Source organism: Bufo bufo, chromosome 11 (genome assembly GCF_905171765.1).
Source record: "Bufo bufo chromosome 11, aBufBuf1.1, whole genome shotgun sequence".
NCBI lineage: Eukaryota > Metazoa > Chordata > Amphibia > Anura > Bufonidae > Bufo > Bufo bufo.
Genome location: NC_053399.1, coordinates 78,946,681 through 78,973,786, shown reverse-complemented (window position 1 = coordinate 78,973,786; position 27,106 = coordinate 78,946,681). Strand labels below are relative to the sequence as shown.

General features: G+C 45.5%; 1 protein-coding gene across 2 annotated transcripts; it reads left to right on the top strand.

Annotated features, from left to right (window-relative positions):
- The first annotated feature begins 1,948 nt into the window (after positions 1-1,948).
- Positions 1,949-25,308, top strand: KNSTRN (kinetochore localized astrin (SPAG5) binding protein). 2 transcript variants are annotated; one of them, XM_040412391.1, is made up of 9 exons: positions 1,949-2,278; positions 2,377-2,449; positions 2,944-3,073; positions 5,906-5,950; positions 6,087-6,174; positions 8,205-8,319; positions 18,975-19,036; positions 19,927-20,001; positions 23,904-25,308. In XM_040412391.1, exons 2-9 carry the CDS (start codon positions 2,404-2,406, stop codon positions 24,033-24,035), a joined length of 693 nt encoding a protein of 230 aa, XP_040268325.1. In that variant the 5' UTR covers positions 1,949-2,278; positions 2,377-2,403; the 3' UTR covers positions 24,036-25,308. The 2 variants fall into 2 exon arrangements, with proteins under 2 accessions (XP_040268325.1, XP_040268324.1); XM_040412390.1 differs by having other exon boundaries at positions 6,087-6,186.
- Positions 25,309-27,106: the final 1,798 nt, after the last annotated feature.

Sequence of the window (27,106 nt, the reverse complement as noted above, 5' to 3'; positions counted from 1 at the left end):
TTCTTTCTGGGGCCTTAGTTAAGCTAGAGGGAATTATGAACAGTTCCAAATACCAGTCAATATTGGCACAAAACCTTCAGGCTTCTGCTAGAAAGCTGAACATGAAGAGGAACTTCATCTTTCAGCATGACAACGACCCAAAGCATACATCCAAATCAACAAAGGAATGGCTTCACCAGAAGAAGATTAAAGTTTTGGAATGGCCCAGCCAGAGCCCAGACCTGAATCCGACTGAAAATCTGTGGGGTGATCTGAAGAGGGCTGTGCCCAGAAGATGCCCTCGCAATCTGACAGATTTGGAGTGTTTTTGCAAAGAAGAGTGGGCAAATCTTGCCAAGTCAAAATGTGCCATGCTGATAGACTCATACCCAAAAAGACTGAGTGCTGTAATATAATCAAAAGGTGCTTCAACAAAGTATTAGTTTACGTGCAACCACATTACGTCTGTGTGCGTTCTGCAATTTGCGGAATGGCACCGACAGCCATTGATATAACTGCCTATTCTTGTGCGCAAAACGGACAAGAATAGGACAGGTTATATTTTTTTTGCGGACCACGGAACAGAGCAATGGATGCGGACAGCACACGGAGTGCTGTCCGCATCTTTTGCAGCCCCATTGAAGTGAATGGGTCCGCATCCAAGCCACAAAAACTGCAGCTCAGATGTGGATCAAAGCAACGGTCGTGTGCATGAGGCCAAACGCAGACATGGAAAAGGATCTAGGAATCTTAATAAACAGCAAACTAAGCTGTAGAAACCAGTGTCAGGAAGCTGCTGCCAAGGCCAATAAGGTAATGGGTGGCATCAAAAGGGGCATAGATGCCCGTGATGAGAACATAGTCCTACCACTTTACAAATCATTAGTCAGACCACACATGGAGGACTGTGTACAGTTCTGGGCTCCTGTGAACAAGGCAGACATAGCAGAGCTGGAGAGGGTCCAGAGGAGGGCAACTAAAGTAATAACTGGAATGGGGCAACTACAGTACCCTGAAAGATTATCAAAATTAGGGTTATTCACTTTAGAAAAAAGACGACTGAGGGGAGATCTAATTACTATGTATAACTATATCAGGGGTCAGTACAGAGATCTCTCCCATCATCTATTTATCCCCAGGACGGTGACGAGGGGACATCCTCTGCGTCTGGAGGAAAGAAGGTTTGTACACAAACATAGAAGAGGATTCTTTACGGTAAGAGCAGTGAGACTATGGAGCTCTCTGCCTGAGGAGGTGGTGATGGTGAGTACAATAAAGGAATTCAAGAGGGACCTGGATGTATTTCTGGAGTGTAATAATATTACAGGCTATAGCTACTAGAGAGGGGTCGTTCATCCAGTTATTCTGATTGCCTGATTGGAGTCGGGAAGGAATTTTTTTCCCCTGGCGGCACGGACCTCCGGCAGGCTGTTCCGTCGGGTGAACAGCCTGTCGGTTCCCTCCTGCCGATAGTGAACGTGTGCCCCCGGACTGCCGCTCCGTCCCCATTTATTCTGGCTGCCTCTCGCCGTGCCTCCACCCTCATTATAGTCAATGGGGACGGAGCGGCGGTCCGGCGAAATAGCGGCAGGGGACAGATCCGACAGGGTGAACTGCCTGTCGGATCCATCCTGCCGCTAGTGTGAAAATAGCCTAATGTGTTTTTTGTTTTTTTTTTGCCTTCCTCTGGATCAACCTGCAGGATGACAGACCGAACTGGATGGACAGAGGGCTTTTTTCGGCCTTATGTTACTGATACACAGTCCATGAGGGAGGGAGGACCCTCTTCACATCCCCAAAGCTGCTCAGCCCCTGAATTCTGTGTGCAGGGTTTAACCCCTTCCACCAGGAGCAGCACAGCTGGATGCTCTCCCTCATGCCTGAGACTGTAAAAGCACTCAGTGGGCGGGGCCAGAAGAAGAGCTGGACTGTACACGTGACCCGCCTCTACAGTACGGAGAGGGCCACATGCACACTATGGCTGTACAGCGGGGCACGTCCAGCCTAGTTCTGTCACAGGGACGCAGTGGACGTGCTCCAGCCGCACGCTTCTGAAGGAAGGCCCAAAGCGTGGTGTGAACAGACTCTTATGTGGACACTCACTGCACTTCAAGTATGCGTTCACAGCCCCTCAGGAAAGTAGTCTGTAATGAACGCGCGCGCCACCTGAGGGCGCTCTATTATCCGGGAGCTCCCTGCTTCCTTCTACACGCCCACTCCTGCCTGTGCTTCGGAAATGACGTCACAGCATTTTGAAAAACGGTTCCCGGGGAAAAACCTACTGCGCAGAAAGTGAGAGGTAATAATAATCAGGGAACAGCTGCGTGTGTTACTGCAAGCAACCGGAGGGGATGATGGGAGCTGTAGTTCTACTGTCATGTCTTATGTGTTTATCAGGGGACGCTGAGGATTACTGACCGCGTGATGGAGAGATCTAAACTGCCTGTCCTGAGAGCCTCTCACGTCACAGGTAGGGGTGTGACGTCACTGATGATATGGAGCACAGCTCAGGGGGAGGGAGTGTCGTCACCTGTCACAGGTGTGTCACTGAGCCCTAGAGCCCCCCCCCCCCTCTTATCTCTGATCTGTATGTTCTTAGGGGGGGGGTCCTCAATCTCTGGTCAGTGGGGATCTACCCCCTGCACGCCCCCTCCCTTGCAGCGGTGGTGCGGTGTAATTACACAGCCGGAGTCGGACCCCCCAGCAATCTGATATGGATGCCTAGCCTGAGAATAGCCCATCATGCAATACACACCGCAGGCCGCCAGTGGCCCTGGATCATAGTGACATGGTAGCAGAGCCGCTGGCAGCCGGTGAATCCTACTGGTGGGATACATTGTCCATCTGCCCCTGAGATGTGGCTGTACTTACAGTAGCAGCACGACTTACTTCTCTGGTCATGTGCATTGTTTTGTACACTTTAATAAATCCTATTTTATGTGTTCATGTCTTACTTTCTACTAGACCTTACTGTGCCCAGCGCCAAGAAGCCTTGTCCTCCGAAGCCTGGCTTTCCGCTCTATAGTAAGAATCCCAACATTGCATTCTCTACTGCTGCTCCCAATGGTGTGGTGTTCAAGGCTGGAGGGAGTGGGTAAGTCACTGCTGTGCTTCTATCCGCTCCTATTACCCCGTGTCGGGATCTGTGTGTGAACAGGGCCAGCAATGGCAGACGTCACTAGGTTCAGAAGTCGCGGTTTACTTTGTGCCCAGCATTCAAAGTATACAAGCTCTTGGGGTAAAGGGACAGCATCAAAACACATGAACATTAAATTCTGGCTCGTCTGGGCGCTAACTAAACAGTGGTTTCTACCTCACCTAGGTGCAAAGCCCATGCAGAGAAGACTTCACAGGAGACATGTCTATCAGCTTCAAGGCTGTGACCCATTCTGAGGCCTCTATTTATTCCCCAGTGACTACACCTGGGAACCCTTCAGGCTAGGAGGAATAGCTGTACTGGAGTGGGGTGGAATGGTAGGTCCCTCTGCCAATCATATGTACCATCCCAAATAAATCCAGCCTATAAACAAAGTCTTGAATAAACCAGCTCCAACAAATTATACTTTGCTAAAACTAGATTCCTTTTATCCCCCATTTGAGCAATCTGGCCGAGATATAAAACCCCTGCAGTACGTTACCAAAGGCATAGTTACACCTATCGTGGTCACTAGTGATGGAAAGTCTGTCTAGCTGATACTAAGTGCACATTTACAAGGGGGTCAAAACCTTTATAGAGCACATAGCAAGACCTGGAGACTTTCACTAAATCTCTATGTGCCCCATAAAGCAATTGCTCCTGCTCCCACCACAGACTTCATTAGCAAATGATCAGGTATTCCTCTAAAGGGTCATCTGGCTTAGAAACCAAGAGAGAAATCCAGTTTAGGAGCCTTATATTAGAGCTACAGAGTGCCTTTTTTTTGGGGATATAAGGGTGCCTTCACACCAGCCCAGTTGCAGTACCTGCATGCGGATTACCACTAATTGCCCTGACTGTACTTGTGTTTGCTGTGGATTAAAAGGATATTCTCATCTCGGACAATGAGGGCATATCGCTAGGATATGCCCCCATTGTCTTATAGAGGTGGATCCCACCGCTGGGACCCGCACCTTTTTATCAGGAATGGAGCACCAAAAAGTGGTTGCTGGAGGACTCCAGTCCGGCCACCACCATGTGCTCTCCCCATTCACTTCTATGGGCCCGATGGAAATAGTGGAGCCAGCACTCGGCTATTTTAGGCGGCCCCATAAAATGAATGGAGGGCGACTGCGCATGCGCCATACACCATACACCACTTTTTTTGTGGTCCTTTCTCAATATAGGTGTGGGTCCGACCGCCAGGGTCCTAGCGATATGCCCCCATTGTCTGAGATGAGACAACCCCTTTAACTCTCAAGTACAGATGCAGTCCAGCAATAAGTGGTAATTCACATGTGGCCATATTCAAATGCCTGGATTTTGGATGTGTCTTCTGACCCTAACTGATCCCAAATGTTCGGGTCATTTATGGTAACCTGTTACATTATACAAACTACAGATTGGCGTGGTATTAAAAAGCAGGAAGTGCTCAACCCCATATGCAGTGGTTCATCTATACGGGGGGCACATCCTGCACTTGTGGCCCACCGCTAATGGCAGTGGGCCGCAAACATTTTTTGGGAGGTGTAGAAACTCCTAGTCTGAATTCGCCCCCACTGGCTCCTGGTATTGCTCATACGGCTCAGGTAGGTTTAGTGTTAGGTCTCGAGCTACTTGAGAAACCTTGGCGCGGTGCTCGGGCTCAGAGAACAGAGACTTAAAAGGGTATTCCATAGGATTGGTAATGACTATGAGATCAGCGGGGTCATACTGCTATAATGAAGTGGCGGAGCCCTCAGAAATGAATACAGCGCCGGTTGGGCATGCACACAGCTACTCCATTCATTTCTGTGGGAGTTCTGCAGATTAGGTAGTGTTGCCGCCGTCCTTGTGAAGATTCGCATGATTTTAAATTTCATGAAATACAGATTGAAGATTTTTATTCATCCCAGTGCTGGCCATTCTGCTGTTTTCTGGAGTTCTGCAGATACCTGAGCACTGTACTCTTCTATCTTCAGAACTCCCATAGAAATGAATGGAGTGGTCACAAGAACGCCCAACCGGCCGCTCCACCGGGTCCCAGCAGATCTAATGGTTACCTTTACACAACCCCTTTAAATGAATAATTCCACACAACACTATTTCAATCTGCTCTGCTCCTCCTGCTCTATAACATGCTGCCTGCAGATTACACTGTATATACAACCAAAGGTTCTCTTTAAACTTGTGGTTATTCCGGGACACTAATCTAGCCTTGCGCTGTATACGGTAATTTACACTCAGACGGTACGTCCGAAAAATCACTTTCTTTCAACTGAATAGAGTTGTTTTGGTGGCACACACATGTATTCTGCAAACCTATTCAGTTGTAGAAAATTTCTGCAACAAAATCTGCTGCGTGTGAAGCCGCCCATATAGGACAGATGGTCTTACTTGTGCATTTTTTTTTTTTTATATTTTTTTGCCTTCCTCTGGATTAACTTGCAGGGTAACAAGTTTTTTTTTTTAGCCTTATATTTAAACTATTGGGGTCATTTATCAAACTGGTGTAAAGTAGAACTGGCTTAGATGTCCAAAGCAGCCGATCAGATTCCACCTTTCATTTTTGACAGCTCCTTTGCTAAATGAAAGGTGGAATCTGATTGGTTGCTATGGGCACCTGCGCCAGTTCTACTTTACACCAGTTTTTGATAAATCTCTTCTTGGCCAGAGTTGGCCTCACTTGTGCATTCGCCTAGAAATGTCAGAGACAGTTCTTCTTTTGATGTTGCTTGGACTCCTAGTAGATGTGCTGTACGCTGTAATGGGAATCATTACTAAACCCTGTTCTGTACCGCTTATTACCAGGAAGAACCGTGTTGTGTCTAAGAAAGCCGGTCCTCCAGTGCGCGGGTGAGTAGCCGCATCTCTGCTCTTCACCTTTCTTGAAGCCCTGCCGGACTCCAGTATTTCAGTGTAAAGCCCACATCATAGTCCTTGACGAGGCAGGTCGCTGCCATTTATAATATGTATTCATTTCTCCTATTAGGCCCATTAACCGCTACAGAGTGGAATCTGAGCTGAAGGACAAGAATCAGTTGCTGGAAGCCGCGAACACCAGCTTACATAACAGTTTGGTCAGTGCGCAGGTAATCTTGTCTTATTCGTGTGTTGCGTATAGAGCCGTGGCATGGACGGCACTATAATTCATTCCTCACAGAAGAGCCAGGTGTAACGAGATGATGAAATCCTGCCTAGCATTGCGTATTCTTCACCAGGCACACAGGTACATTCCCACAACCAATCTGTGAAATAGGGATGATGTCCATGTTGCTTTTTATTTTTTGCAGACTAGGGGTCCATTCGCAATTTCGTTACGCATTTTGCGGAACGGAATTGCGGACCCATTCATTCCTGCTGCCCGGACACGGAATTGCGGACCCGCACTTCCGGGTCCGCAATTCCGTTCCCGAAAAAAAATAGAACATGTCCTATTCTTGTCCGCAATTGCGGACAAGAATAGGCATATTCTATAGTGCCGGCAATGTGTGATCCGCAAAATGCGGAACGCACATTGCCGCTGTCCGTGTTTTGTGGATCCGCAAACTCACGTTGCGGACATGTGAATGGACCCTTATTGACTTCAATGGGTCCGTGATCCACATTTGCAGACAAGAACGGATATACAGATGCGGACAGCACTGAGGACATTCGTGTGTCCATGCCACAAAGGATACAAAATTCCAACTCTTGCCTGCAAAGACGAATCATGGACCCATTGAAATCAATGGGTCCTCCAAAAAAATGAATGTGACACAGATCTGCAAAATAGATGGTTATGTGAATGCACCCGAATTGTTCCTATCATCCGTCAGACATACCACTACTCCCATCCCCTGCGAGGATCTATGGGAGATTTATCAAAACTGATGTAAATAATATCTGGTTTAGTTGCCCCTAGCAACCAATCAGATTCCACCTTTTTTTATTTTTGAGAACTCCTTTGGAAAATGAAAGGTGGACTCTGAGTGGTTGGTGTGGGCAACTAAGCCCGAGTTAATTTGCACCAGTCTTGATAAATGTCCCCTCTTGTGTGTATTTATTTACAACACTTTTCCGGAACTAACATTGATAGGTTTGGTTATTAATATTGGATTGCTGGGGTCTGTTAGCGCAGCCGCTGGTTCCAGGAGGGTACTGCAGCTGATGTTTATTTGAATGGGAGCTACTGGAGTGCTTCCGGTAATTCTCCATACAGTACCCTGCCTAATGCCCTAAATATCCTTAAAGGGAACCTGTCACCAAAAAAACGCTTACTAAGCTGTTAATAGTACCTTTATAGTGCTGCATAGTAGTTTCCTAATGCACTTTTCCATCGTTTAGCCGCATCTAGCCTCCTTGAGAAATCGGTGTTTTATTCAGCCGCTGCCCCCTGCTTCAAGTCAGGTTTGAAGTCAAGGGTGCAGCGGCCCAGGCGTCTCCAATGCTGCTCTCCCCGCCTCCCGCCGCCTTTATTGACACGCCGGATCTCAGTGCCGGGACCGCACGCGCAGTAAAGGGCTGCTGTAGCGCGCTCCGGCTCCTACACTCAGCCGGCTTCAGTTTCTCTACTGCGCATGCGCCCGCCAGCCTTACATACTAGCGCAGTTACACAAGATGCCGGGCGCATGCGCAGTAGCGAAACTGAAGCCGGCTGTCGGGTCCCGGGTGTCGGACCCCCGCCAATCAGATGCTGATGATCTATCCAGAGGATAGATCATCAGTTTAAACAAAGTGCAGAACCCCTTTAATGCAAAAGGAAATGAGCTGTCCAGGACTTTTCTATCTCTAGCCATTGGCTTTAGTGGGGGCAGTGCTGCAGTCATCAGCTCTATCAGCTGCACAGTAGTTCTAGCACTACTAGGTGATCAGCTGATGCCCCCAGATCTGATATTCATGGCCTATCCTGAGTATTGACGGTCAGTATCAAAATCCTGGATAACCCCTTTAAGCCTACAGGAGTAGGAACAGGGCCCCAAATAAAATGGTTATAGACTTGTTCCTTACCGAGTCTCTAGATGCTGCTGCTAATTTTTCTCTTCCAGCTCAACAGAAATCGACCTGTTCCATTCATGGTTCTATATTCAGCCCGGCATCCTGAGTACGATCTGAAGCTTTTATTTTACAGAATACAATTCAAGAGAAGTCTGAGCAACAACAGACATTGAAGGAAGAGCTGAAAGAACTACAGAGGCGTCTGGAAAAAAACATGATTATTCTAGAGAGCAGAAACATTGACCCAGGTAATCGGAAGAAGCAAACAGTGGTGCCCGTCACAACCTGGCAGCAGCAGCATGCATGCCACACACTCAGTCTATGGGGAGTCTGCAAAATAGCCCAAGCATGCGCACTTCCTACAAAAAAGCCTTTAAAGAAGCACTGCAGGGTTTTTATTTTACATATATCCCTAACGCACCACCAGTGTTCTAGCAGTCTCATTTGTGACACCCTAGCTCAGTTTCATCCATACATTTTGAACCTCTTCATTAAAGGGGTTGTCCAAGTTATATTTGTCCAAGTTATAGGTCATCAATATCAAATCGGCGGGGGTCCGACACTGTTTGAAGAGAAGGTGTGCGCCGTGCCAGCGCTGCCTCCCCTTAATTGTTTACCTTCTAGCCGTTGCATCTGCAGCGGTGAGCAGGTGTAATTACACCCAAGCCGTCCCATTCATTTCAATGGTACGGATTGCTCCAATTCAAGTATATAGAATTGATCCGTACCATTGAAATGAATGGGACGGCTTGGGTGTAATTACACCTGCTCACCGCTGCAGATGCGACGGCGAGAAGGTAAACAATGAAGGGCAGGCAGCGCTGGCCGATCTGATAGTGATGACCTATCCTGATGATAGGTCATCAATAAATATAACTTGGAGAACCCCTTTAAGTCGGAGGCTAGAGGTCTGTATAAGAGATTTCTAGATAGGGGATATCCACCAGTAACCCTACAGGACGCCTTTCAACGGGCCTTGACATGGGATAGGACCGAATTTCTGACTCCCAAAAGTTCACCAAAACAAGGGCAGGCACTCATTCGCTTGATCTCTACGTTTGACAATGCAAATCATGAGATCAAAGCAATTCTGAGAAGGGGAGAAGTCTGCGCGATTGTCTCGTACATGGTCACTCTGTGTCTCCTGATGTGCCCGGTACATGGTTGGAACGCAGACCAATGGGCATGTTCCGGTGCGGGACGTGCAAAGCATGCGACTTCATCTCCGCTTCGAAAACAATCGCATGCTCTGCCACAAATCGTATCTTTACAATACGGGACTTTATCAACCGTAAAAGATTGCGTTGGAAAGACAATCAGGGAATTGAGAAGGATATGTGAACACATTAATGACCTTTTGAAAAAGAATGTTACCCCTGTGGCAAACCATGTGATTGAGAGACTCCTTAAATTCTCTGTCCTTGAAGTAGTTCCCCCATCACCCAGAAAAGGGGATTGGGATAGAAAAATCCTTCAGAAGGAAACGCAATGGACTTCTAGATGTAGATCCCAGTCCCCGACTGGACTGAATGAGAGACTTTCTTTTAGTTGCTTCACCTAACAAATTTTTTTCTTGGGCCTGCCCTTTCTTTTTCTTAATTTGTTTGCTTTAGTTTTCAGATATTGTTTAGTCTGTAATCAGCCAGTGACGCGAGAAGCGTCCTAATTCAACTCCTGACGTGGCACCGATGTTGCCACGAGGTTTATCTGTTTTGTTACAGGGTCCCCTCACCTCGTAGGTTAGTAGTGTCTTGGTGCCTTTTGGAGGCGTGTCGTCACGCTGGGTAGGAGGGCACCAGTTTTGGTACCCCACCCCCTTATATGTCGACATTCGCCTTTTTCTACAGGAAACGGTGTGGTTTCATGAGCATGATGATAAAAGCTGATCACTTTGACTATCATTTTTTGTTGCAACGGCAATTTATCAGCAACATGTCGCACACAATATGAGCTCACTGTATAATTAAGGTATCGTTTGAATTACATTTATTAGCACTTGCCTCCCTTTCCCCTTTTTTATTTTAGGGAGGCTTCTGTGTTTGTATACCTTCTATATGCTCTATGGTGCAGCGTTCCCCTTCCTAGGCACACATCTATCACCTAGCTATATAATGAGAGGGGTTGCGCTGCGTCTATTAGCTGGACACATTTGCATCTTAGTGGGTGGTGCTGTGCGTTCCACCCGCCAGAGGTATATCTTCCGTGGATGGAACTGCCCTTCTGCGCAGTGACTGCATCTGTGTTTGAGGTGGGAGTGACCAGGTATCGTAATGGGTGCCCCCCCCCCCCCCTTTGTTCTTCACTGAACACCAGCGCTCTATCTCCCATGGCGCTGCGCCCTTTTCATCAGCTGGGCGCTTTTGCGTTCCATCGGTGTTTCTGGGGGCGGCGCCTTGCATTCCACCTGCCGGAAGTACTCTTTCCGCCGGGTGGATGCGCTTTTGTACGCTGCTATTTAAATTCCGAACCTGTCGTCCTATGTCCCTGCAGGATCCAGCACCGCTAGGGAACTGGCTTTATAACTGGGGGGACTACCAACTGTAAGTAATTGACTTAGCTTTAAAGGGGTTGTCAGTTATATCTATATATGTTACGGTGGCTTATAACATTATTAAAAATACATTTGTAATTTACTTACATTATTTATTCTGCCTTGTTTCTGCACAGCCGATGCGGGTCACATGACCCCTGACGTCATCCACAAGGCTCCGGTGGTGACGTCTCATGTACAGGCTTCTCCCTGCCTGGCTCTCTACACGAAATGTCAGAGCCTTGTGTGCCCGCCCCCCCTCTCTCTCTCCTCTGGCTGCCGCGGCTCCTGTGAGGGGGATGGCTCGTGCACGATCCTTACCAGTGTCGGCAGCTGTGCAGAAAGATTTAACAGTGTGCCCTCCCTGTGATCGTATCTAAGCTCTGTCTATATTTAAGCTCTGTCTATATCAGCTATATGACGGCTAAATGTATCTAAGCTAAGACACCTACAGTAGGTGTCATATAGCTTAGATACATGTGGCTGTCATAGAGCTTAGATGGATACAGCCGCCATAGAGCTTAGATGGATACAGCCGCCATAGAGCTTAGATGGGTACTGCCGCCATAGAGCTTAGATGGATACAGCCGCCATAGAGCTTAGATGGGTACAGCCGCCATAGAGCTTAGATGGGTACAGCCGCCATAGAGCTTAGATGGGTACAGCCGCCATAGAGCTTAGATGGGTACAGCCGCCATAGAGCTTAGATGGGTACAGCCGCCATAGAGCTTAGATGGGTACAGCCGCCATAGAGCTTAGATGGGTACAGCCGCCATAGAGCTTAGATGGGTACAGCCGCCATAGAGCTTAGATGGGTACAGCCGCCATAGAGCTTAGATGGGTACAGCCGCCATAGAGCTTAGATGGGTACAGCCGCCATAGAGCTTAGATGGGTACAGCCGCCATAGAGCTTAGATGGGTACAGCCGCCATAGAGCGTAGATCTTAGAAGCTCCTCTGCCTGTGGGAGCTAGGAGATGATCATGTGACTGTTTTTTTTTTTTTTTTTTTTTATGCAGAGTTAGGATGTGCAGAGCAGGGGGCGGGGAAGGGCAGATTATTCACACCCACAAATATTCATGAGGGAGAGCTCAGGCATGGTTGTTACAGGCCCCACAGCTTTGCTGCAACATGTAAACAAAGCAACAATAACAGAACCATGCAAAGGTGTAAGTATGGGTTTTTCTCTTAAGAAATCAAGTTTAAAGAGGACCTTTCACTAGAATAAAACATCTAAACTAAGTATACAGACATGTAGAGCGGCGCCCAGGGATCTCCCTGCACTTACTATTATACCTGGGCGCCGCTCCGTTCGCCCGGTATAGCCTCCGGTATCTTCATAGCTCCACCCAGGGGAACCTGCCGGCGTCTCATTCTCCCAGGCTGTAGCGCTGGCCAATCACAGCGCTCAGCTCATAGCCTGAGAGTTTTTTTTTTTTTTTTTTCTCTCGGGCTATGAGCTGAGCGCTGCGATTGTTATACTTGTATTGCCAAGTTGGTGAGAGAAGAACAACAAAAGTTAAATCTTCTCTAGCCTCCCTCCGTGAGGACACCCTGGGGGCTCTCCCACCCAAGCGTCCCAGAATGGCGGACATCTCCTCCTCAGACTCCGAGGATTTGGAGGGCAAGGCCTCATCTTCCAAAAAGGAGGATGACGAGTACCCCCCTATCAGAGGGCGAAATCGTAGAGGAATCTAGAAAATTCTTCTTCACTCCTAGCGAGATGAGTGACCTTCTAAAAGTGGTCAGGGATACAATGGGAGTGGAAGACATTCAGCGATCCCACTCAGTTCAGGAAGAGATGTTTTGGGGGATTGAAGGTCAAACGTTCCCGTGTATTCCCCATAAATGAAAATATTAAAGAGATGGTGATGGACGAATGGGTCCATCCAGAAAAGAAACTAGGTATTTCCAAGGAATTCGGGAACCGCCTTGTATTTGACCCGTCAGACTCTAGGATCTTTGACGAGGTTCCCAGAATTGACGTCCAGGTGGCCAAAGTTAATAAAAATAAAAAAAAAACTCTCTACCATTCGAGGACTCCTGTCGGTTAAAGGACACCATGGAGAGGAAGGTGGACAGTCTATAAAAAATATCCTGGGAGGCAGCTATGTTCAGTGTTAAGACCAACATAGCTGCTACTTCAGTCGCCAAGTCTATGTACCTGTGGCTGAATGAGTTAGAGAATCATCTAATCAACAAGACGTCTAGAGAACAAATATTAGACTCTTCCCTTGTTAAAATCCACCACTGGGTTCTTAGCGGATGCCTCCGCCGAGACAATTAGATTCTCGGCCAAGGACGCGGCTTTGTCCAATGCTGCCCGGAGGGCACTTTGGATGAGATCTTGGTCAGGCGACATCACTTCAAAAAATGAAGCTGTGCTCTATAGCCTTCTCGGGCGAATACGTGTTCAGTCCTGTATTGGACAAGATCCTCGAGAAGGCTACTGATAAAGAGAGGGTTCCCTGAAGAGAAAACCCCTAAAAAGAAACCCTCCTTTCGTAACCAATACTCCTAAAATAGCTCCTTTCGTAGTAAAGGTAAATCCGGACGTTGGAGTTACCGAAGAGGGGGGAAAGGTAGAGGGTACCTCCTTAATCCCCAGAACAAGGGCGGTGAGAAACAGTGACGCCAGGATACGGGGAAGACTATCCCAATTTTTTGCCCAGTGGCATCAGACTTCTCCCAACCCCTGGGCGCAAAATCTTGTCAAAAACGGCTACAGGATAGAGTTATCCCCCTCCGAATGTATTTCTGGTATCTCACCACTCTTCCCCATTCCAGCAGAACCAAATTTGGAAGAAGGTCCAGAATCTTCTTAAGTGGTTACTGTTCCCGAGCTTCAACGGGGGCAGGGATTCTACTCCAACCTTTTCTTAGTAAAAAAGCCAGGGGGTTCCTTTCGCATGATTATAAACCTCAAAAGGTTAAACAGATTCGTAGTTTACAAAATATTCAAGATGGAATCCCTAAACTCTTCCATTCCTTTAATTCAAAAAGACGCGTTCCTTTGCACAATCGACCTGAAGGATGCATATTATCATGTTCCTATTCACATCCAGTCTCAGAGGCTCCTGCGTTTTGCATTGAGGGATCACAGAGGCTCTGTTCACCATTTCCAGTTTGTGGCTCTCTCCTTCGGGCTGGCCTCAGCCCCAAGGATTTTCACGAAACTGGGGGTAGAGATGGTCGCCTCCCTGAGATCTCAGGCGGTGACTGTCGTTCCTTACCTAGACAACTTTTTGCTGATTTCAGACACTGTGGATCAGTCCATAGCGGATCGAGAGACCTTCTGTGCCCTTCTGACAGCCCTAGGTTGGGTGATAAACCTAAAAAAGTCATCCCTAGTTCCAGATACCAGGGTAAAAGTCCCAGGGGTATTGCTGGATTCGGTAAAACAGACAACCTTTCTTCAGCAGAAAGAATTCAAAGCCTTCAGACATCAATCAGGGCCTTCCTAGGACATTGTTTCTTCTCCTTCAGAGAAACAATGAGCCTTTTAGGTCAAATGCCTGTATTGTAGCAGTCCCTTGGTGCCAGGTCCATTACAGGGCCCTTCAGTCCTGGCTTCTAAGGAGATGGTGGCTTCACACAGAAAATCTAAAAAAGGGCATGGGTTGGCTCAAAACCCCAGCAGTGCATGTTCAGAGATGCCAGCGGAAAGGGATGGGGTGCAAGGAAATACTCTGACCTCTACCAGGGAGCCTGGTCTCCGAAAATTGCAGCCCAGTCCTCAAATTACAGGGAGCTCAGGGCAGTTTGGGAGACAATACGAGCTGCTGCCCCAAGACTAAAGGACCAGCACATTAAAAATCTATTCAGACAATGTAACGACTGTGTCCTACCTCAAACACCAGGGGGGCACACGGTCTCAAAAACTAGAAAGTGTGTCCAGAAGAATCTTCCTTTGGGGGGAGAAAAAGTAAAATCAGTATCTCCAATTCATTTAAAGGGAAGCCTAAACAGCGCTGTGGACTTCCTCAGCAGTACCACTATAGACCAGGGGGAATGGTCTCTAAACATCGACGTCTTCAATCTGATTGTCCAGAGATGGGGCCTCCCATTGGTAGATCTATTCGCTTCAAGGAAAAACGCAAAGGTATCAACCTTTTGCTCCCTGAACCCAAGGGACAGGCCTCTAGCGCTCGACACCTTCTCCCTGCACTGGAACTGGGATCTTGCATATGCCTTCCCTCCGTTCCCGTTAATCCCAAGGGTTCTCCAGAAGATCATCAGGGACAGGGCCAGAATAATCCTGGTCACCCCGTACTGGCCCAAGAGAAGCTGGTTCTCGATCCTAACCAACCTTTCCCCACAGGAAGTATTCATTCTCCCAAGGAGGAAGGATATCCTGATCCAAGGGCCGGTTCTCCATCCACATCCAGAGATCTTCAACCTCTCGGCTTGGATCCTGAGTCCGACCTTCTGAGACGCAGAGGCCTCTCAGAGGGAGTGATTTCTACCTTGAAGGCCAGCAGAAGGAAAGTGACTAACTCCAGCTATTTAAAAATCTGGAGAAGATTCTGCACTTGGTCAGGTGAAGAAGGACCAGACTAAACCAAATATACAGAGGATCCTGAACTTCCTGCAAGAAGGACTAGTCAGGGTTACGTCCATCTACCCTTAGAGTCCAGGTCTCAGCGCTTAGCGTTTTGTTTTTTTCGATTCTGAATTAGCCAGCCATAGATGGATCCGAAGATTCCTGAGGTCTGCAGCCAGACTAAGACCCTCCCTTAAATCAAGGGTGCCTACCTGGGACTTAAACATTGTCCTTAGGGGACTCACAGGTCCGCCTTACGAACCCCTGGACTCGGGCTCCCTAAAGCACCTTTCTCAGAAGGTGGCTTTTCTTGTAGCAATAACATCAGCAAAAAGACTGTGCGAGATCCAGGCATGGTCAATAAGACAACCATACCTTACAATCCAGGAAGATCGAATTACCTTGAGGCTAGACCCGGGGTTTTTACCAAAAGTTGTAACAGACTCCATAGAAACCAGGAGATCGTTCTTCCCTCTTTTTGCGAGAATCCTAAAAATTCTGGGGAGGAACGATTCCATATCCTGGACGTCAGACGAACAGTACTAAAATACCTAGAGGTCACTAAGGGCCTAAGAAAGGTGGACAATTTTACTAGTACTCTTCAGTGGTAAAAATAAAGGGAAGGCAGCTCCCCAATCTACCATTGCCCGATGGGTAAAACGGGCTATTACAGACTGTTACAAGATGGAAGGCATCAGTTGTCCAGACGTCATTCGGGCTCACTCTACGAGAGCCATATTTGCCTCATTCGCTGAAAAGGCAGGAGCTTCCCTAGATCAGATATGCCGGGCCGCAACCTGGTCCAGTATAAACACTTTCGTTAAACATTATAGACTTATCCAGGTCTTCCGACCTGGCCTTTGGTCGCAAGGTCCTACAGGCCGTTGCCCCACCCTAAGACGTGTATATAATCTGTTATGTCTCTCTGGGCCGTCATGGTGGTGAAGTGGAAAGCCGGAATTAGACTTACCGGTAATTCATTTTTCCACGAATCCACCATGACTGCATGATATCCCACCCAAGAAATTATTATACGGACTTGGTATAAGTTAATACCAAAAAAAAACTAAAACTTTTTGCGTTGTTTTCACTTCTTAACCAGTGTTTGTGGCACTAATCTGGAACTCACTGGTGAAAGGTTAAAAGGACCCCTCCCACCACCAATCTCTGTTCCTGCCCCTACAGAGTTGAGGGGTCACTCTCTCTGGGCCGTCATGGTGGATTAGTGGAAAATGAATTACCAGTAAGTCTAATTCCGGCTTTTTCTTTCCCCATATTAACCCCCTGATGAACCTGCGCGTGGGGGAAATGCGCCAGGGTATAAGGGAATGACTTCTAGGGCCTATTAGGGTTAACCAGTTTAGGTACAAGGGCGGAGAAGCTCCACTATCAGGGGCTGTATCCGGGCAGAGGGTTAAGACAGGGTGTATGTAGGGACATTTTCTCCATCATTAATATCCTTACTAAATCCACCCTCCCTCCCTCTTTTCATACCGTCCATTGGTTTTGTTTATTTTTTTTTTTCCCATTTTTGTCTTTTTAATATTTTGTATAGTCTGTTTACACATACTTACCTACGATTGAAGGCGGTGTGAGTCTGTATGCTGACTCATTATGTCCTTTTAAATGTATTGAATAAAGTAGTGTTTTTTGAGTCTATTGTCCTTTGAAGGGTTCTGTTGTACTGATAAACGAGACCCATTGATATCATTCTTCTCAACCTATTGTACGTTTATGATTTGAGTTCTTCATTAAGTCTGATCAGCAGCTCCAATGTGTAACAGGAACTCAGTCTCTTGCTGTGGCTGACTTGGTAACTACAGGAGGACATCATCAGTCACCAATCGGATCCCTCCTGACAGCTCTCAGACCCTTCCCCACCCTCCTCTATCTAAAGGGCTTGGGGTGCAGATAAATAGTAGGTATGTGTGATTAGCGGAAGTTATATAAACCTCCTGACGCACTGCCTGTACTATCTGTGTGTGCTGACTCTCCAGTGTAGTTCTATGAGATGTACTGTTTATTTGACTCTCTTGTATAGCACTGACCTATTTTGCAGCACTTTAAATATCATGTAGGTTCACACTGGTCTCCTGCATGAGAGAGATGACAGCATGAAGCTGCATCACATAGGAAAACATGGAGACCCTGCAGTATAAAGGGACAGCAGCTGTGTGACTATCATGGCTCCCCTCGGAGGATTTATAGCAGTTCTGTCTCTGCAAAGCGAGGCATGATGGGAAATGTAGGGTATATGAGGAAAATCATATCTGAGGGGAAAAAGGTATCAAGATGGCTGACAAACCACATATGGGACATCAAATCAAGGCATGCACAAGAGCCTCTATCTTTTTAATTAATAATGACCTGTCCTGAAGTGTATATGCAAAGAAAAAAATTCCTGGAGTGCTTCTTTATTGTCAAGAGCTGGCTTTGTTAAACCGCTTGTTTTAAGCCCCAAAATGGCTGACGCTTGGTTATCTGCATCCTTTTACTATTTGGTTCATGAGCTGAGAGACATACAACTAGACTCACTGACATTGTGTAATATAAAAATTAGCCCTGAGGACTCGGGCCATCTACACAAAATTCAGTCAGCCTATAAACCTATCAACTTGCACAGTCAGATCAACAGAATGTCATCCTGAAGAGAATCTTATTTTCAGGCAGAAAATAAAAAGCTACTGGGCAGTGAAAATCCAGCCTGACTGAAGGTTATCAGTGAGGGAAGGTCATAGGAACTGACATTGTGGTTCCTGTTCCTAATGAAAGTATATTGCATTGCCCAGATCATGCTGTGATGATGCCAACCGGGCCCAACAGCCTCTGACGCAGATGTCCGTGTCAGCTGTTTATGATGCGTAGCCTCATCCTTTGTAAAATAGAAGGTTAAAACAGTAGGACAGGTTCTTTTTGGCCACTTTCACATGGTCAGGATTTGGCATCAGTGTAAGCCCAAACCAGGAGTGGAACCTACAGAGAACAAGCAAAATGGAAAGGTTTGGACCTAGTCCTGGTTTTTGCTTACAGACACTGAAAAATGCTGACCATGTGAAAGTGGCCCAAGTATGTTGCTTCATTCTACAGTCTATGCTGACAGGATGGGCTTGTGGGTATTTGGGTGATGGAGCATCTTCATGGTTTTACTTCTCCAGTAGATCATCATCTTTGTACATTGTAGTAAGAGCCTGAAGCAGCAGTCTACGGATGGATCTCTGGCCTGACTATATCTCCTTGTCAAATTGTAAGGCTTGTTAAAAAGTCAGATTTTGACTCCTAGGGAGCCACTTCCAAGTTGTATATCTAGCAGAATGGTTGTTCCTTGGGAGATACCTCTTTGCATATACAGTGCTCCCTCAAGTTACAATATTTATTGGTTCCAGGGATACCATTGTATGTTAAGTAATCGGTTCCAAAGCACCAAAATGTCATCCAAAATAAAAGAAATTATGAAAAATAACTACGACAGCTAAAGCAAGTCCTTACATATAACAGTCAGGAATAGCTGCTAGCAACTAATACATCTATTTTACCAGAGAAGTGGCCTTGATTGGCTGGACCTGCGCCTGAGGTATCGTATGTTGAGTCTGGTTTTAACTTACGATGGGTCAGAAAAAACTGCTGCATGTTGAAAATATTGAGGGATCACTGTACATTGTAGTCTGAAACATGAGAAGCCAGGGCAGTGGTACCTCAGTAACTGATGAGCAGAGGTCTTAGATGAGGCATGTCCTCCTAGGATACATTACACATAAGACCGTATGTGGCCCCCTCTTTGTGTGATGGCCCACAGTTTGCACACTTCTGCTCTAGGATAATGTGTTCTCTCAGTTTCAGGAGAGCATATAATTTCTGTGGCTGAGGAGACCAGCAGGAAAAAAGAAGAGACCAAGGTGAGTAAAACTTCAGGGTTTTATTTAGTTATTATTGGTAGGGTAGTACTTTTTGACTTGTTCTGCCAACAGCTATCTCTCCTGAACCCACCTTCAACCAAGTGTTCATATTTTCGGAATGAGGAGAGAGCCACTGCCGGACTCCAGGTGTCCTAATTTTAAGAAGATTGTGCAGGTTGGGGAAGCAGCCATACATCTAGGGGATCTGGCTCCGGTCCTCAGTGCCAATCGGACTGAAGGGGCTGCAGCACTCTGCCTGGACCCCACCTCCCCTTTGTTGTTTTCGTAGTTACTTCGCCTGGTATTGTAGCTTGCTGCAGCTTTTTTGTATTCAAGTGACTGAGGCAGAGCTGCTAAACCAGGCCCAACCACTACAAAAAAAATGCGGAACTTTTGCCTTGAGTGCATCAAACGTGGCAACTAGTGATGAGCGAAGCAAGCTTCACATGCTACATCCGAAGTCGTTTCATTCAAAACTTCAGACTAATACTGCACGGGGATGGATCTCTGTACAGTATTAGAATGTATGGGCTCCGATGAACTGAAGTCCGGTATTGGCGAAGTCGCGTGAGACTTCATTGATTAACTTCGCTAGTTGATTTTTAAAGTACTCAATTGCTGATCGGTTCAAATGGGGCACACAAGACCCCCTTCTGGTGAGCAGTCAGACCACCACTGATCTAGCAGGTATTGCTTATCCACTGTCTAGAAGACAGTTGATTTTTAACCAGAGTGCCCCTTTAATCATCATTTAGAAGCACAACATTTCTTCATTTGTTACTGGTAATTGTTCCATTTATGGTAGTCTAAGTATTATTAGCATGAGCAGCTCTCCACAAACTACATAAAATGTAGGGTATTACTGATGAATCCTCTTCTTTATTATCTAGGCCTTCACAGAGCATCTGGTAACAGAACTCCAGATCTTTGCTCTAGCAACCAAAGAACAGAAGGAACTCGTTCAGGTATGTACAGTATGAGGAGCTGATCCTCTGCTGATTCTTAACCCCTTAAAGAGGACCTTTCACTAGAATAAAAAATCTAAACTAAGCATACAGACATGGAGAGCGGCGCCCAGGGATCTCCCTGCACTTACTATTATCCCTGGGCGCCGCTCCGTTCTCCCGGTATAGGCTCCGGTATCTTCATATTTTCAGCTCAGCTGGGTGGAGCCTGCCGGCGTCTCCTCCCAGGCTGGAGTGCTGGCCAATCGCAGCGCTCAGCTCATAGCCTGAGTTTTTTTCTCTCAGGCTATGAGCTGAGCGCTGCGATTGGCCAGCGCTACAGTCTCTGAGAAGGAGACACCGGCAGGCTCCACCCAGTTGAGCTGAAACTATGAAGATACCGGAGCCTATACCGGGAGAACGGAGCGGCGCCCAGGGATAATAGTAAGTACAGGGAGATCCCTGGGCGCCGCTCTCCATGTCTGTATGCTTAGTTTGGATTTTTTATTCTAGTGGTAGGTCCTCTTTAACCCCTTAAGGACTCAGCCCTATTTCACCTTAAGGACTTGGCCATTTTTTGCAAATCTGACCAGTGTCACTTTAAGTGCTGATACCTTTTAAAACGCTTTGACTTATCCAGGCAATTCTGAGATTGTTTTTTTCGTCACATATTGTACTCCATGACACTGGTAAAATGAAGTCCAAAAAATTCATTTTAATTTATAAAAAAAAATACCAAATTTACCAAAAATTGGTAAAAAAAATTGCAAATTTTCAATTTCTCTACTTCTATAATGCATAGTAATACCTCCAAAAATAGTTATTACTTTACATTCCCCATATGTCTACTTCATGTTTGGATCATTTTGGGAATGATATTTTATTTTTTGGGGATGTTACAAGGCTTAGAAGTTTAGAAGCCTTTAGAAGGTCTGAAGTCACTTTGCGAGGCTTACATAATAGAAACCACCCAAAAATGACCCCATTCTATAAACTACACCCCTCAAGGTATTCAAAACCGATTTTGCAAACTTTGTTAACCCTTTAGGTGGTCCACAAGAATTAATGGAAAATAGAGATACAATTTCAAAATTTTCCCTTTTTTGACAGATTTTCCATTTTAATAATTTTTTTTCCAGTTACAAAGCAAGGGTTAACAGCCAAACCAAACTCAATATTTATGGCCCTGATTCTGTAGTTTACAGAAACACCCCATATGTGGTCGTAAACCGCTGTACGGGCACACAACAGGGCGCAGAAGGAAAGGAATGCCACACGGTTTTTGGAAGGCAGGTTTTGCTGGACTGTTTTTTTTTTTTTTGACACCATGTCCCATTTGAAGCCCCACTGATGCACCCCTAGAGTAGAAACTCCATGAAAGTGACCCCATTTTAGAAACTACGGGATAGGGTGGCAGTATTGTTGGTACTAGTTTAGGGTACATATGATTTTTGGTTGCTCTATATTACACTTTTTGTGAGGCAAGGTAACAAGAAATGGCTGTTTTGGCACCGTTTTTATTTTTTGTTATTTACAACATTCATCTGACAGGTTAGATCATGTGATATTTTTATAGACCAGGTTGTCACGGACGCAGCGATACCTAATATGTATACTTTTTTTTTATTTATGTAAGTTTTACACAATGATTTCTTTTTTTAAACAAAAAAAGAATCATGTTTTAGTGTCTCCATAGTCTGAGAGCCATATTTTTTTTCAGTTTTTGGGCGATTACCTTGGGTAGGGTATGATTTTTGCGGGATGAGATGACTGTTTTATTGCCACTATTTTGGGGTGCGTGTGACTTTTTGATCGCTTGCTATTACAGTTTTTGTGATGTAAGGTGACAAAAAATGGCTTTTTTTACACCGTTTTTATTTTTTTACGGTATTCACCTGAGGGGTTAGGTCATGTGATATTTTTATAGAACAAGTTATTACGGACGCTACGATACCCAATATGTATACTTTTTTTTATTTATGTAAGTTTTACACAATAATATAATTTTTGAAACAAAAAAGAAATCATGTTTTAGTGTCTCCATATTCTGAGAGCCATAGTTTTTTAAGTTTTTGGGCGATTATCTTAGGTAGGGTCTGATTTTTTGCGGGATGAGATGACGGTTTGATTGGCACTATTTTGGGGTGCATATGACTTTTTGACCGCTTGCTATTACACTTTTTGTGATGTAAGGTGACAGAAAAATGGTTTATTTAGCACAGTTTTTATTTTTTACGGTGTTCATCTGAGGGGTGAGATGTGATATTTTTATAGAGCTGGTCGATACGGATGCGGCGATACCTAATATGTATACTTTTTTTTTTTATTTATGTAAGTTTTACACAATAACAGCTTTTTTAAAACAAAAAAAAAATGATGTTTTAGTGTCTCCATATTCTGAGCCATAGTGTTTTGGTTTTTTTTGGCGATTGTCTCAGGTAGGGGCTCATTTATTGCGGGATGAGGTGACGGTTAGATTGGTATTATTTTGGTGGGCAAATGCCTTTTTGATCGCTTGCTGTTGTACTTTTTGTGATGTAAGGTGACAAAAAAATTGTTTCTTTAGCACAGTTTTTATTTTTTTACGGTTTTCATCTGAAGGGTTAGGTCATGTGATATGTTTATAGAGCCGGTCGATACGGACGCGGCGATACCTAATATGTTTTTTTATTTTTTTTTTACTTTATTTGGGGAAAATGACGTTTTTTGTATATTTTTACTTGAAACTTTTTCAATTTTTTTGGGGGGAAAACTTTATTTTTTCAACGTTTTTTTTTTTTCTTTATTTTTTTGTCCCACTTTAAGACTTCAACTTTTGGGGGTCTAATCCCTTTTACAATGCATTCCAATACCTCTGTATTGGAATGCATTGGCTGTATGAGTAATACAGTGTGTATTACTCATACAGCTTCCGGCCTGTGAGATCCAGGGGGCTGGATCTCACAGGCTCGTCACCGGAAGGCAGCACAGATGCCTAAGGAAGGCATCGTGCTGCCTTCCATGCCATCGGGTCCCCCCTTCAGCCTTATGGGGACCCGATGGCACCGCCGGATAAGGTAAAAACGCAGGTCTGAATTGACCTGCGGTTTGCGGCGATCGCCGATGCGGACATCCTGTTCCGATTGTTTTCAGCGGACATCCTGTTCCGATTAACCCGCGCTGCAATGTAATTTTAAACTTAGGACGTACCGGTACGCCATGGGTCCTTAAGGACTCTGCAAACATGGCGTACCGTTACGTCCTTAAGGGGTTAAAGGGGTTTTCCCACACTTTATTTTAACTGATGACCTATCTTCTGGATTGATCATCAGTATCTAATCAGTGGAGGTTTAACTGTTTGAGAAGGCAGCAGAAATCACAGTAGCAATGTGGTCTTCTCGCAGCTTTTTCTAGGCCATGTGACCTCCCGTTCATCAGTCAAATGGCCTAGGCGCAGCCTATTGAAGTGAATATGGCTGATTGTGATATCAAGTACAGCCGCTATACAATGTACGGCGTTGTGCTTGGTGAACATACAGAAGGCTGTCGCTCTACTGTGAGCACCAGTGCCTTCTCAAACAGCCAATTGGCGAGGGTCCTAAGTGTCAGACCCTCACTGATCAGATACGGACGGCCGATCCTGAGGATAGGTTCAGTATAAAAGGCTCAGAAAACCCCTTTAATATTCTTTGAGTATGGGGTCAGGTTTCTACCTTTCAATTCCTGATCCTTTATATGGCATTTTCTATGTAAAAATGATGGTCAGTGGTAGATGTACTGGTTCTGTCTGCTATGGAGCCCACTCCCTAGTAAGCCCCAAATGAGATGTAGATTAGACCTGGAGGATGTGAATCTGACAGATTTCTCAGGTTTTTCTCCTCACTCCCCCAGTCTTTCCGTCTCCAGTCTTTACCCTAAAACAACGAAATGTTTCCTTTCCCCAGAAACTAAAGACGAAGTGGAATGAGGCAGAAGAAAGCCGGAACCAGTTTCTCCAGGAGCAGGAAGCTTTTCAGAGCGATCTGGAGCAGTTTGGGTTATCCCTGGAGCACACAAAGCAATGGCTGGACTTATGAATAACACAAAGACTGTAGACCTGATTGGTCAGAAAACCATCTGAACCTCTACGTCAGTATAGTAACAATGTGCACACTTTAATACCTTGCTCTCAATCCTAGAAGGAAAATAGTACAAAAAAGGTAAAATGACATAATAGAAGCAAGGACGTTCCCATTTATTGTACATGGTTGTCCTGTCTATTTCTGTATAAATGCTTTTTATTACGAAATATTCTTAAATTAGTTATAAATATTAATTTGCGGCTATTGTGGACAAGAACGTGTACACATTACAATGCTTGTCCATCAAATATCCCACTGGATGGACCTGCTGCTCCTCTGCACGTAGTCGACTGAGCTGTACGGACACTTGTGTTGCTGTAAATATGTATTTCTGAATAATATCGGCTTGTATGTGTCATTTGTATTTTTATAATTCTTTAATCAGTGGGGGGAATTGGTGGCCTCTCCTGCCTACTCCAGAAGATTGATACTGGCCATGTGTATAGACATGATGGTATTTACCATAGACTGGCGTTTTATGATATCCTCTGGCAGTCTGTGCGCCTAGATGGCAGCTCTTTCTTTATGGTAGAAAGCTGGCCCTGCCGTTGCCAAATTTTCGTAGAGGTGTAGAAATGCCACCTGTGCCTAGATGAAGGTGCAATTGCAATTCCCCAGATAGAGTATTTGCAAATTGATAGGTTTATAATGCTTTGGTAATGTTTTACTTCTGTCATGTACTGTTACACCAGCAGATGGCATGTGATGGGCACTGGGAATAGAGCTAACCACACCATCCCCTCTCCTCTTGATAGGAGTGCATTGTTCTGACTTCCTGTCAGGCGTGAGAGCTAGCTAGGTGGTGAAATTTCCATCAGCTCCTGCTCCTAAGGACCAAAAATTCATCTCCACTTTGAGAAATACTGGGAAGGTCCAATGGTTGCAGAAATCCTTTGAGCTATGAAGACCCTGCTACCAGGTGGGGGATAATGAGTTAAGACACTCTTCACCATAACCAAAGTATCTGCCAGGTGGAGGAGAACAAGGGCTGTGTAGGCAGATCTGAAAGCCTGCATTTTCTAGTGCACATCTACAGTCACAGCTGCCAGCTTTATAGTTGTAGTAAAGAAGAATCGAGAGAGAGACTTTCTCAGCTAGCATATTTCTGAGTGCCATCTAACCAGCCACCATACTTCATCATCTGGTGACAGACTGCACCTTGTATTTATTATTGCTGCACGTACTGCAAGTTATCCTTAGCCCTCAATAAAGAAAGACGTTTGATGTTCTCCTGTGCCTGCCTGATTCCTTCACACCACCTTGTCACTGCACTGAACCCCAAGGCACGAAAGCCTGAGGGAATACGCTGTGACACAACTTCTCATCAGGGCCACTTACCACTCCCATCTTCTGCATCGGCTCCTTAGGGGCTCACTGAACAGTGGTGTTTTAAAAAAAAAAAAAAAAAAAGCACCAAAAAACTGGATGAGAAATTCCCCCAATGGTTCTAGTTATTGCCTTTATAGCAAGGAAGCTGTAAGAAGAATAAAGGTCCTTTTACACCGACTGATAATCAGGCCCTGCTGCTCAGGGAAATATACAGTGCAGGTGATCGGTGCATGTAAATACAGCCCTCATCTCTGCTGAAGATCAGGCAATTATTGGGAACATTGAGTTTGTTCCCAAAAAATTGCTTGACACATTGGTCCATATAAAAGGACCTTAAAGGAGTTTTATCTCAGACATTGGTGGTATAGCGGTAGGATATGCCACTGTCAGACAGGTGTGGATCCCACCTCTTGAGACCCGCACCCATCTCCATAACATACCCCCCAAAAGTGAAGAAGAGCACACCACTCATGCGCTGCGTGGTTCCGAAAAGTCCCCTAGAAATGAATGAAAAGTGCGGACACCGGTTCATTCACCTCTATGGGACTGTCGGGAGAATAACTGAGCCAATGCTATTCGTAGAACTCCCATAGAAATGAATGGAGGGTGGCCCTATTCTCCAGGTCCTGGAGCTAGGATCTGCACCTATCAGACTGCCTCTATATGGACGATAAAAAGAAAACCACAAACATTTTATTAAAGTAGAAACTGGGCTAATCCCTATAATATACACCACAGGCAAATAAATGGGATCTGTATCCACAAAAAACAAGACCTAAATTATAATATTCAGGTTTGGTGGGATCACAGTGGTCTGTGTTAGTGCACACTATGGATATTGGTGCACTATTGTGGAGAACCAACGATGACATATCTGACTTGTCCACATACTGTATCAGTATCAGACCAAGTCCCTTACTGGATTAAACAACTGGATATAGCAGTGTCTATATCTCTGCCGAGGATAGCCAAGACACCCACATTGAAACAAAGTATCTAGAAGTCAAGAGCCACACTCGTCCTGAACTAATGTATCCTTGCAGCTCAGGCTAATGTAGCTCACGTTAGATACTTTGTATCCCCATCACCATGTGTACCTAGGAGAGCCCATAGCGGGTCTATATAGAACTTAACAGTACACTTGGAGAGAAGAGAGATATACCGCTGGCTAACAAATTACAGGAATCCTACTCTACGCATTTCAGGTGTCCCTTTTGCGGACACCTCATCAGGAGATAGTATTTAGAGTATGTCTTAGTACATTACAACTAAGACAAGGACATGCGGTAATCAGCTGCATATGAGGTATGTGGCATGTCCGGTGCTAGTGTGGCCGTGCGTGCCCGCCAAAAAGCGTTCCATATATAGGAAAAAGCCAGGGGCGGAGGATGAATGTTGTCCATCAGGACTATTACCGGAGTGGAGAAGTGTCCAAACTCGACACCATATAGCCATCCAAGTCCTATAGAGTCTCGCCTAGTGTGGCTTTACCCATCCAACATCGCTACATTTACATATACCTGAGGGGACCATTAGGCGGCATATGACTATGTCGATTAAAGGGGGGGGGTATCTCGGGAGTAAGTGAGAAACAGCTGGGATGTAAATTAATTTTAATAAGCTTTCAATGCCTGCGCATTTATTTGCCTGAGGTGCTTATTAAAGGGTTTAGCCCAACTTTTACTTTAATTTAATAA

Excerpts from the sequence above, each read along its gene's own strand:
- KNSTRN (XM_040412390.1), top strand. The coding sequence starts at position 2,404 with ATGGAGAGATCTAAACTGCCTGTCCTGAGAGCCTCTCACGTCACAG. Across the intron at positions 3,074-5,905 it reads TTCAAGGCTGGAGGGAGTGG|GAAGAACCGTGTTGTGTCTA; the intron begins GTAAGTCACTGC and ends GCTTATTACCAG. Across the intron at positions 8,320-18,974 it reads GAGCAGAAACATTGACCCAG|TTTCAGGAGAGCATATAATT; the intron begins GTAATCGGAAGA and ends GTGTTCTCTCAG.